General features: G+C 35.7%; 1 protein-coding gene across 3 annotated transcripts in view; it reads left to right on the top strand.

The window, feature by feature from the left end:
• Positions 1-12,887, top strand: part of Dscam3 (Down syndrome cell adhesion molecule 3) — a 154,410-nt gene that overhangs the window by 18,628 nt on the left and 122,895 nt on the right. For all 3 annotated transcript variants that reach the window (XM_066299275.1, XM_066299276.1, XM_066299277.1), the window contains exon 3: positions 8,220-8,391. In XM_066299275.1, coding sequence (XP_066155372.1) covers positions 8,220-8,391 — 172 coding nt within the window. The remainder of the gene's footprint in view (positions 1-8,219; positions 8,392-12,887) is intronic.

The following is a 12,887-nucleotide window of genomic DNA, read 5'->3' as shown; positions in this document are numbered from 1 at the left end:
GTTTCTTAGCATGAATCGAAAAAATATTTCAGACGAATTCTTCTTATTTTTAGCCGTATTATCCTAATCTGTAAAAAAATTAGAGTTGCCATTTGAAATTAAAAAGTTAACCCTTACCCCGCTCACACGGAGGGTGAAGGGAAAACACTTTTAGCTCCAATACATTTTCCCCTCAGAACGATTAAAGCTGGATATTTAAAATTTTTCCATAGGATGCCTAATATTCGAGATATTTCGATATTTCAGGTTAAATTTTACACCCTGTATAATGAGTCCGGATTTGCAATTGACGTCATTAAGCCTGGGAAATACATTTTGAAGCTGATTTATTTTTTTAGTTATTTTGAGAATTGCGGAAATAGGTAGCGAAATGAGTCCGTATATCAAAAGATAAATAAGATAGTACAACTTGGTTTGCGTAACCCATTTAGACTATAAAGATCACCAATATTATTAATTTAAATTACTTTTTAAAGGAATTGCTATTTAGGTTTCCGAGATATAAGAGTTAAAAATTTGATAGAAAAAAAATGTCAGTATGCTTTTATCATAATAAATATACAATTATTAGCAAAATCTTTTCATAATTCTAATAAGTAATAAATTGTCAAAATTTGCTATTGGTGGAATATTTTCGGTTTCGCGTTCACTCTTTCTCCCTACGGCACTGCTCTGCTACAATTAAGATAAAGATTTTCATATTTATTCATAATAATTCGATAATTATTGTTGCTTGTAAAGATGTACCGGAAAATATCTCGTTTTTGCGGTAACATTTGTTCATAATTTTTCCGTTACGGATCATTTGCAGTTTCGACTTGTATCTCTTCCAATGCACTTTCCCTATGTCGCCATAATGCAATTTATCTACAAAACTTAAAGGATCGTTTCTGCCAAAAAGCATAAAATAAAAAGTTCCTTGTTTTGTGCTTTAAGCTCCCCAAATTTTCTTTTTGCGGAATTATTTCAACTTAATTTTCGCATTATCCAATACATTTCTCTTACACCTCGCTAGTGTTTTACAACCAACACAACTCTTCTTATTTAATCGAAATTCTAAAACATCGCAGCATAAAACTACTAATTTTTCAAAATTTTCTTTTTTTGGAGTTTAAAGCTTATAGTTTTGTGGAGAATCGCGAGAGAATGTGCAGGGCGAGTTAGTTTACATCGGCACGACTTTGGCCAAATTCAACAGACCATCGTATTTTAAGTTCAGTAAGTCATGTAAACATATGTCGGCAAACGCTTCGTTTTTGAGATACAGCGTGTTAAAGTTTTGGATCTTTTTTTGTATTTCCCACACAGCTCCTAAGTTCTTGAGATTATTTTTTCGAATTCTTACGATTTTTTACCTATAATGGTCGACAACTTTTGATACGTCTAGAGCGTTTAAAAACCTACAGGGTAATTTTTTTTCGACGGCCAGACCCCCTCTTACCGTCCAGAATTTTTTTGTGTTGCGACACTGACTGCTTAATCTCAGAAATTGGAATTCTACGTTCAAGTTAGGAACTTTTTTTTATCTTTTGTGGTGTTATCTTATCTATAACAGTTTTTGAGTAATTTGAAAAAGTGTCTGAAAGAACATTTTACTTAAAACAATGTTTTCGGGAGCAATATTTATTATGTGCATCCAAATGACCTAAATTTTTTTGTATGAAAGCGTATTGTAATAATAAGCTAGGGAATTATTACTTTACAAGGAAACCCGGAACTATTTTATTTTACTGGTGGGTCGGAGGGCGTCAAGGTATTCTAAGTTGTTGAATTACGCATGAATGAGATGTTTATTAATGATACATTCTTTCAGAGATTTTTTCAGATCACTCGAAAACGGTTACAGGTGCGATAAAATTTGAAAAGACAAAAAAAGTTGATAAATCGAACGTGGGACACAAATTTTTGAGCTTAAGCAATCGGCGGCGTACCACTCAAAGCTCTAAACGGTAAAAGGGAGTCCGACCGCCAGAACAATATCACCCTGTGGGTTTTTGAACCGTCTAGACATGGCAAAACGCGGATCATCATAGGTAACAAAGGATACAAGTTTGACTAAACTATTTCAAAAATTATAGCAGCTACGTGAGGAAAAGAAAAAAAGTCCAAAACTTTGATAATCAGTATCTCAAAAACGAAACGTTTGCCAACGACTATTTACGTGACTTACCGAACTCGAAATAAGGTACTCTGTCGAATGCCAAAATCCTGCTAGTACAAACTGACTCACCCCGTATTCAAAGTGCTCTTAAAGCATTAGTTTGGTCTTGCACTCTTCGATTTGCCTCGAAACCGTCCTTACACCCTAAAATCACACCCCTAAACCACTCCTCTGCTCAACTGCTTTCACTGGAAATTTTCAGGAAAATATCGAATCGAAATCGACTGATATAATGGACCCTAGATTGAACTCGGATACCTCGATTGAGGTCGTCTAGCTTTAGAAATGCATTTTGAAGGATTAGAATAAAAAGGAAAGTAAGAATTGAGGACAAAATGTTATAGGCGGTTTCTAAATGCTGTTGATATGAAGACTTTTCGGGATTTGAGAGTAGTACGAAAAGTCTCTTAAGGGAAATTATCCAATATCCAAATTATGATCCCCACGTTATTAAGGATGCCTTTAATTGATGTTCTAAGCTATTAGAAACAGGCACGTAGCCAAGGGCCAATATACTGACAGGTAATATAAGACCCGATTACCCTGTGAGAAAACTAAATACGATTTAATTTCCCTAAAATTACCGTAACACTTGTTTGCCGATGAGCGACTTCTAATTTAAGTTTCCGCGGGACAATAATAAGGCAAATTGAAGCTAAATTAAAATCAGAGGAATTTACTTGGTTAAGTAGGGAGTTTTTCACTGAAAGCTTTTGATTATTTATGTTGATAAATGTTATTCTGATGTTCTCTTAGAATTAATTCTTTTCGGACATAAATATAAGGACTTTAAATTGAAATTCGTGCTTCTTCTTGAGGAGGAACTTTTATGTATAAAGGACGCATTACGTACGAGCTAAAGGAAAATAAACAGTTCAGTGGATATTTAGGAGCCGTGATAGAAAATCGCTCGAGTATGAGGATGCTCTTGCGATGGCCACAAGGGATTGTTTGATTAAAAAAAAAGCAAGTTTTCTGCTGGCCTTGGATAGTTGATCTTTCTGCCTTCTAAAATTCCCTGTACAAATTCATCACCAAATTAGAAAATAATAATATGGGCGTTAATTCGTTGAAAATGAGCAGATGATTGATCACTTGTTATCTGTTTGTTTTCTTCCTTTTCCATTTAAAGTGATTGATGAGTAAAATTTTTGATAGAGAATATTCCAAAGAGCGATGCTCACCGTTGTAGCTAAGGTTTTATTAAATTTCGCCTGAATGCTTTTTGATGCTACTCAATAAATACAAAGAAATACCTCCGGCCTAACAGCTCTGTGAAGGTTCATTTGCACCACACAATGCAGAACGATTGTTAATTTAGTTAAATGGATAAATAAGCTAATGAACTTAAATATCGGAATTTGCAGGCAACTAACGCTCCCGTTATAAGTGCCAATCAGGACATATGTTTTTTGAATAGTTGAGAGAAAATTATTTATTTCAGGATTTAATCTGGCCCAAAGAAGGGATTTGGACGGAAATCGATGCAACAGCAATAATTATTATTAAATCAGGTAACGCAGTTGAAAACAATCTCACTGAGTGGTTCAACCAGGCTCCTGAATCCCCAGTGGAAATCAGAAGTTACCTACTCTAAGGGGATATTATTGATTTCTTTTTTTTTTTTTAATAAGATTCAACTATAGCTTGCCTGAAAAATATTTTAAATACATTTTATAATTGATTCAATTTATGTACCTGATGTTTTGGGAAACCCAAAAGACACTATTTGGAGGTATAGTGTCGGTTCGTGGTGTTCAATCACGGGGCTCTCAATAACCATAAAACATACGAGGACAGTTAAATTTGAATAAAGTCGCCCAATGTGTTATTCTAGAATACGCCGTTTTAAACAGTGAAAGATTCCTATAACTGCTGACAGCATGCGAAAAAAGCTTTTTTAGCTTTTGCCCAGTTTATTTGACCGAGTAATTCAACATGATTGACAAACTCATCATTGGAGTTCTTGTTCTTCAACAACATGACAATGTGACGTTTGGAATTCGACGTTTTGATTTTTAACACTCATCATCAACTTTGTTATTTCCTGTAGGTGCCGTCCTCAATTTGCATACTTTTCAATTCACCTTGTTTCTCTGATTACTTACATGTTAAGATTCAGACAGATTCTTTAGAGAAAATATTGAAAATCCTGTTTTGACAAAAAGAGTCTTCGAAACAATTCAATAAAAGACAAATAAATCAAGAAAATTATAAGAGGTATCCGACAGGTTTGCCTTCCATATCCACGCACATCTTTATGTGTCTTCTTAAATTCTGTTTTTATCTGAAAACATGTTTCCTTCTTATTTTGGTCCTTAAAATTGTGATGATCTGTTTTCGCAGCTTATTAATATCGGTGGGTACAGGTTTAAAAAAAAAAATATATATATATATACAGGGTGGTCCAAAAAGGGCGCTTCGGATCTTCTAAATCCTAAGTGAGTAAGATGTAATCAATATTTTTGCTCACCCTGTATATAAAATTTCAAGATAACTATTTTCAACTTGAAGAAGTATCTGTTGTTAAGACGTACCGGTCAAAAAACGATAATTCATTCATTCATTCCATGTAGAAAAAAGAATTTTTCGTGACCCTTGCATCTTTGCATTTCTTTAATTTGCTCAAGAAGTATTTGTTTCAGACTTATTGAGCGTTATACAAACTTCTACTATTTTTTTCTTCTAATTTCAAATAATTAAAAAAATGTAAAATGTTAGATTTAAAAAAACGTAAGTTTGCATTGTATCTTTTTTTTTGCGCACCCCGTATAAATGACAATATTTTTATAATGTGCCTTATAAGGTCGTACATATAAGTGTAAAAACAATTTTTTGTCAAAACCATTAATAAAGCCGTAATTGTCCGAGGCGCTCTTATTGGACCACCCTGTATATACCAGCCATTTTCCTTAGCATTATGTGGCGGACCACCATCTTGTTAGAACCAAACGTTATTCAAGTTATCGAGGTATTTTCATTGATGTTCATAATCTATAAAATAGGTCCTTACGAAGTTTAAATACCGATTGATAGTGAAATTGTCTTCAGAAATGTACGAGCCAATCATCGTATCATTAAAAAACATCAATTCATACATTTAGCCCGACACGTGATCGTAGTCTCCGTTCTTAGTATTTGTATGAATTTTTAGTGGGCCAAAGATGTTGATTCTAATCATTGAACGTGTCTTAGTTGGTAAACGTGAATTCATCCACGAATATCAAATTGGAATGAAAACGGAGATTTTGCTTCAACAGGGTCGTGATGTTCCCATAAAATTCTACCCTCCGATCAGTATTTCCTGGACCGAAGACTTGGATGATATGAATTTTTTTCAAGTCTACCCACATTTTCATTCAATTCACTTTTTAAATTCAATTTGAGAATTGAAAAATATGAAAATCCGAGATAATGCCAATAAGAAAAAACAAATGTGGTGATGGTTGCTGAAAATCTAAATTTTTGATACTACATATGAGCGAACCCCGCTATCAAAAGAGAAGAATCGCAACGAAGAGGTTTGAATCATTTTAAATTGTCTCCATACATGAGCTGAAGAAAAATAAAAACGTTTTTCCAAAATTTCAGTTTTAAATCATTGGAATTTTCAAAATTTTGAAGCGGTATTTTCTTAAACTCCATACTTTGGCCTAATTTAATCGGTATGGTATTTTCAATGGTTACTAAAACCCTGACCGTTGAGCTTGTGTATAACGTTGCCTCATTCCTACATTGGGTTGCTTAGAATTCTTTTATTCATGAAAAGAAAAACAAGGAAAGCGACGTTTTACCTCAAAAACCGTTAGTTTTTAAGAGGCATTGTATTGCAAGATTATGTCAAATCGGAATAGTCTGTTATACATTCCTACAAGGATAACACCGAAGTACCCAACTTGATATATACATGGTGATTTTTAATTTTAATTTGCTTCTGTTAGAAAAACTTAAAGTTAAAAAGTTTAAGTCTGAAGTTTGAGGGTCCTACGTTGATTTGTGTTTGTTTTTTGGGCTATTTTTATTGGAGACTTTTAAGAATATGAAAAAGATTGGTCATCGATACTTGATTCAATACTTTAATTTGAAAACCATTAAGCCATTTAACATCAAAGGAGAATTAAATTCTACTCTGGGAGAATGTGGTCCTCTGTTAATAACTGTAAAATATCGGGTTGTAAAGTTTAAACGCGATTGTACGAGCTGCCAAGACGAAATCCGCGGCGATCGACCCAATGACACTCCAGATCTGATCACTCCAGAAATTGTTATGTAAGTCCACAAGACTCTATTGGAGGATAGGCATTTCTAAAATGGTCGCATATCGTGATTTTACAGAAAAATTGGATACGAGAAAGCTTTACGCAAAATGGCTGCTGTGATCACTCACAATTGAACAAAAACAGAGCCATCACGATATTTTAAGGGAGTTTTTGGGCAATGTTTCGCAGCAGTACAGCCGATTTTGCGTCAGTTTACAACCATGGGTCCATACGTCACACCTGAGACGAAAGATCAGCCAAAACAATAGACTTAACAGGAGAATCGGCTTCAAAGAAAGTGAAAACTGTTCCATTTTTGGAAAGGGAGAAGGCATCAGTTTTTTGGATGCACTTACTTACCTAAAGGAAAAACAATAAACGGAGAAGATTATACACATTTATTGCAGCGTTGAAGCGAAGAAATTGAAAAAAAAAGCGACCGCATTTGGCCAAAAAGGAAAGTCTTGTTTCATAAAGACAACGAGCCAGTCCACACTTCCGTCATCGCGATGACCGAAATCAATCAACTTGGTTTCGAACTTCTTCCTCGTCCCCGCGATTCGCCAGATTTAACCCCCTCAGATTATATTCGATTTTCAAACTTGAAGTAATGGCTCCTTGGGAAGAGATTTGCAAATAATGAAGAGGTGGACTCCGAGGTTGATGAGTATTTCGAAACATTCGAAGCTTCTTACTGTAAATAAGGTATGGAAGCCGTAGACCTTCGCTGGGAAAAGTAAGACTACATTGACAATCTATGTGATATATTCCAATTTTCATTATAATTTTTTTTCCTTAAGTGTTAGGCCGGGTACTTCTGGGGCTATCCTCGTACTCCTCGTGTGTATACTGTGCGAATAATCGGAAACACTTTCTGATTGAAAACAGAATGTAAACTGTAACTCAATTAACCCAGCATATGGCATAAATCAATAAAAATCCAATTAAACTATATGGGATATATGTAGTGGTGAATATAACCCATTACAGACTTCGATTGCGTATACCGCGATGTGTAAATTTCATATTAACGTGTTTAATCTAGCATGGTCGGCACGGCGACATGGACATAAACAAACTGCATTACTGCATGCAAATTAGCGACTGATGAGATAGGGGTCTATGCATAGCAAGTTTGCCCTTACACACCGAACTTGCTAACAAACACCCCATTCAAACCAGCTTATTTTTGCTAGTGCCCATTGAATCGATCAGGAACCTTCCAATTTCCTTTGCACCTGCAGGAAACGTTGGATAATGCCGTTAATGCATATTCAATAGCGTTAATAGATTTCATAATCACGACTGAGCTTATATTCAGCATGTGGGTGTATTTAGATGGAAATGTCGAATTCATATTCACAATTAAAATAATGCGGTCTGACTCCACACATTTTAGCAATAATTGCCACTGTTTTGTTCGATTCTGTAGGCTTTCATTGAAACGTATTACAGCTGTTCTCTGATCCATCTATTGAAACTAGTCATCGAAACAGTAACCAAAAATGTGATGTATTGGTCGATGTTGAATGGAATCGTCAGTAAATGCAGTCAGTAAAAAATCATTTGCTACCGCATTTGCCACTGCATTGAAACGAGCTTCGCTTATTTGAATCAACTGACACCTAAAAATCTTTTAAACCGAAATTCAATAACTGTAAATTACGTTTTCGACTTGTTCTCTTCATTTTTCATCCAATCTTGTTTCGCCTTTTGCCCCAGTTTGATTTTTTACAACTGACGCTGATTGGCATTTAACTGCTGGGAAATATATATTAAATATTGTTGATTTCTTTCAGGGGCGAAGGCTCAGAACCACGGCCCGGTGTATCTTTTAGAACCTCCAGCTCAACTTACCTTTTCCAATACCACAGGATCTCAAGTCAGCTGCTCCGCCCATGGATCTCCAAGCCCGCAAGTAGAATGGTTGTTGCATGATGGAAATACCGTCACTGCAGTACCAGGATTAAGGTGAGTGTTTCTCAAGCTCAGGACTTCTGGTATCACAGCAAAGGTATTTTCTCAGGAGGTACGAAGAAAGTATCTGAAATTAAAATGTTAAAATGAATGATTAAGGCCAACTGGGTTTTATTTTTAATGTACTGTTTTCACGTGCTTAAATCCACATGTTTGGATCATATACAGTGTGTCTAGAATGTGTATTGAGTGAAAATTTATGCTACAACCACATATTCTACGTTAGAAAAAGGTGCTACAGTTTGTTACCTGAATCACGTTTCAAAAATGCTTATTTGTGGAAATTCAATATGTCAGAATTTTACTCAAAAAAATGTAATTTTTTGAATTTCTGCCCAACTGCTTGGGATACTTAAGCGCAGTTTTCTAGGCATTAATTGGTGCAAATATTTCTAGCTCCAGTGGTGGCGTGAGTACCAACGTACCCCTGGTTGCTTCTAAAGAAAAAAATGAGTTTACCACTGCTTTTTCGCAAAATAAAAACTGTTCCCCGATTTCCTATTTAATGGAGATAAAAAAAAATGATCCATATACCTGCCGTGGACTCTTCTATTCAAAATCGGGATCTTAAAAATACAGTTTGAAAAGCCTGAAGACCGAAGACTCCAAGAACGTCTTCGGTCGTCCATTGCAATGACGCACTTCATTGCGCCTCTTTCGAAATTGTCCTTGTTTTATCCGAACCTGAACTAACCGAAATTGACTTCTTGGCATGCTACTAAAGACCTCAGGGGGAAATCTGAAAAGGGAAAAAAATTACGCTTAATAATACGCATAGTCAATTTGACTTAAATAACAAATCTCAGGGGCGTCTCTAAGAGAGTCAAAACACCATAATGACACACTTTATTGAGCTGATTTTCCCTTTAACAAAATCCAGGGGCATCCCTAAATGGATTGAAATACTGCAACCACTTAGAAAATTGAGAAAAAGTTAGGACGTTCCATTCTCTCTTTGAAAACTTTGAAATTTCGAAAAGAGCACATCGACTTTTTTATTGTTAAATCGACTGATATGAATTTTATGAACTATACAGGCCTCAAGTGCCAGTAAGAAGTGTGGGAAATCCAGTTTAAATTATCCCCATTTAGAATAAAATGTAAAATGGTAAAAATAGGAGTCAGTGAAGTTACCTCGTATCTCAGAAACTAAGAGAAAAATTACAACCCGAGTGGTGTAGATTTATTAAGCTTTTCAAAGTTTGAAAATTCAGAAAAGGTAGGTATTCCAGATACCTGAGTTGAAATCCTGGAGAGTTAAATATGCAGTTGGAGAAATTTTAACTTCGCAACACTCTCAAAATCGTGAAAATAAGAAGCAAAATGATCCCGCATTGGTACAATTCTATTTGCGTAAAGTTAGTGCTCGTCGAAATACGTAATTTCAGTTACTTTTTGACCTCAACTGGTCCACAGATTTCCAAAAGATTGACAGTGAAAATATAAAAATTAACAAGAAATACTCGTCTTTTTGTTCTTTTTTATGGGATTTTTGGCTCGAACCGATTAATATTGTTTTTAAATGTACCAGAAATCGACAACTCCATTTTGAGGCACTGTAAAATTGCGAAAATGCAAACATCAAAATGGCATCATATCTTAGGAACTAGAAGAGATATTACAACCGTCAGGCTTGTATAACTCGTCGAGCCAATTTTGACTCACAAATTCTTCGGATATCGATGGTCAAAATTTGATATTTCATAGGAACAAACGAAAAATTTAAAAATTTACCATATACAGTGACTGAGTCGTTTATCATAACATTAATTTAGATGATGTACATTTTGTTTCATGTCGCTGTTCCGTAAACACTGTTTTAAATGGGAACAAGAGAGATGAGTTAAAACATTCATCACTTGGATTGTATTCTCCTTTACACAATTTGTTATTAGTTGAGCAAGGGCAGTAACATTTTTTTCCTTTTAGTACAGCGCCTGACTATTGCTTTTGCAGGACGAAACGTATTAAACCTTAACTATTACGGCCCAGTTTCCCTCTCATGGGTACCACCGTGGAGTTACATGTAATGTCAATTTATATTTTGCTCAAATATCACGGAAACACGTGTTTTATGATATTGCATTTTATTTGCTATAAACGTATGCATGTATAAAAAAAATATTTCAGATATATTTAAATTACACAAAGGAAATACATATTAATGCGGTTTTATGGAAACAAAAAAAAATGTATTGTCTAAAACAAAAAATAAATAAAAAAAGGCTAATTGTTTACAAGCCGCAAACCAAAAATAATACATCATTATAAATTACACGATGGTAAATAGGTAAACGGTTGCATGGTCGATAGGTAAGTCGTTGTTGCGAACAATCAGGGTAATTAAGTACGTGCAGATATTTCAAGAGATGAATCTCTGACCGGTTCCAATACAAAAAGTTCCTATTAACATATGGCCGCAGCGGCTCCGTTTAAGAGATGCAGAGTGTGTAAATTTAAATTTGGTTTCCTGTGAATATTTCCGGACACACATGAGTCGGATCAAATTTGATAGATACTCCCCAAGAGTACTTTTTTGAATAAAACTAAATGTACAATAACGCCCTTAATACAAAAGTGACCTACAGTGCGGGGCAAAAAAGTTAGGGACAATTTAAACGTGATAAAACCCTGTACGTGGCGCCCTCTGTCAGTAATCAAAAAACTTTGGGTTTCGCATTATAAAAAAACCCGCGAATATTAAATTTAATCCGATTGACTCATCTGCGCCCAAAAATATTCACAGAAAACCAAATTGAAATTTAAATTTAAACACTCTGTATATCTTAAACGGAGCCGTTGCGGCCATATGTTAATAGGAACTTTTTGTATTGGAATCGGTCAGAGATTCATTTCTTGAAATATCTGCGCGTACTTAATTAACACCCTGTGTTTTGGACACAATTCTTTATGAGAAGTGTCAATCACTTCGATTTTATCAACTTTTATTACACTACACCTGTAAATAATACGCTTTCACCAAATCGAAATTTACATGTTAACTACTTAAGTTACATTTGGAACCGCTTTGCAACGTCAGGTGTCGTTTGAAGAATCCAATTTTCCTGGAATGCATTTCAGCATCGTTTTCTTACGATCGCACTTATTTTATCTGATACAGCTTAATCTAATTCTACTTCAATATCATCGTTTAGACGCGCCAACTCCTGCAGGAACTCATAATTTTTGACTTCTTAATTAAATTTTTCTATACACGTGAACATGGGCGCCGTTGCTTGAAGGTCTCGGACCGACCGTCTTTCATGTTTCGTAGGGCTTGCCCTAATTTCTGCTGTCGCTGCTCTGTGTGGTTTTCCAGAATTAAGCAACCAGTTTTTTTTTACATATCTTCATTATAATCACTGTTAGTGTCGATGTTAACGGTTTCATTTAAGGACTATGAGGTTTTTAAAATCCGCTAATTCTTACATCCTCACGCGCCATTCTCGCACAGCAGGGAACAAAAAAGCCACTGACTTAACTGCTATCGCGGGATTAAATTTAATCCTAAAATCAAATTGCGCGCGAACGACTCGTCTGAATCTGAGCATCTAACCGGCGTATTACACGGATTGTCCCAGAAGTACCTGACTTAACACTTAAAGAGAAAAAAATTGGAAGATGTTACATTATTTTTTTCGACGCAGCTTCCTCTGAGATGGATGCACTTTTTCCAGTGATGTTCCATTGCTTTTAGATCCTGTTTAAAGTAAGGAGGTTCGAATGATTCAAAATAGGCGTCAGCCCCGGACCCTACCTCTTCATTATTGGCAAACCTCCACCGAGCCATTTATTCAAGTTTGGAAATAGCAAATAATCTAAGGGGACTAAATCTGGCGAATAGGGTGGGTGAGGACGAAGTTCGAAACCAAGTTTATTGATTTTAGTAATTGCAAACACGGAAGTGTGGACTAGTGCATTATCTGGATGAAACAAGACCTTCTTTTTTGTCAAATGCGGCGGCTTTTTCCTAATCTCTTCGCTCAAACGCTGCAATAAATTTTTTTGGTATTCTTCGTTTATTGTTGTCCCTTCAGGAAAATGCTCAATAAAAATTATCCCCAAATGCATCCCAAAAATTGACATCACCCTTCCTGCAGACGGAGCGGTTTTCGCCTCCTTTGAAGCCTTTCTCCCCTTCGGGTCCATTGTTTTGACTGCTCTTTCGTCTCAGATGTGAAGTGATGGATCCATGTTTCATCTACGGTTATGAATCGATGCAAAAACTCGGGTTTATTGCCGCGAAACTCTGTCAAATACTCCTTTGAAACACCCTCACGGCGCCGTTTTTGTTCAATTGTGAATACACCCACCTTGCGCACAGCATTCTCATACCAACTCGCTCGGTCAAAATGCGATGTCCAGTACTTTTTCAAATGCCTCTCGCGTCTGTTAACTCACGCAATCTTGACCGATGGTTTTCCGGCAAAGTTTTGTCGATGTTCACCATAATTTCCGTAGTGGTCAAATCTGGAGCATCATCGGATCGA

Source organism: Euwallacea fornicatus, chromosome 33 (assembly GCF_040115645.1).
Source record: "Euwallacea fornicatus isolate EFF26 chromosome 33, ASM4011564v1, whole genome shotgun sequence".
Classification (NCBI taxonomy): domain Eukaryota; kingdom Metazoa; phylum Arthropoda; class Insecta; order Coleoptera; family Curculionidae; genus Euwallacea; species Euwallacea fornicatus.
The sequence above is the reverse complement of the archived record's forward strand: the minus strand, read 5'-3'. Positions and strand labels throughout refer to the sequence as shown.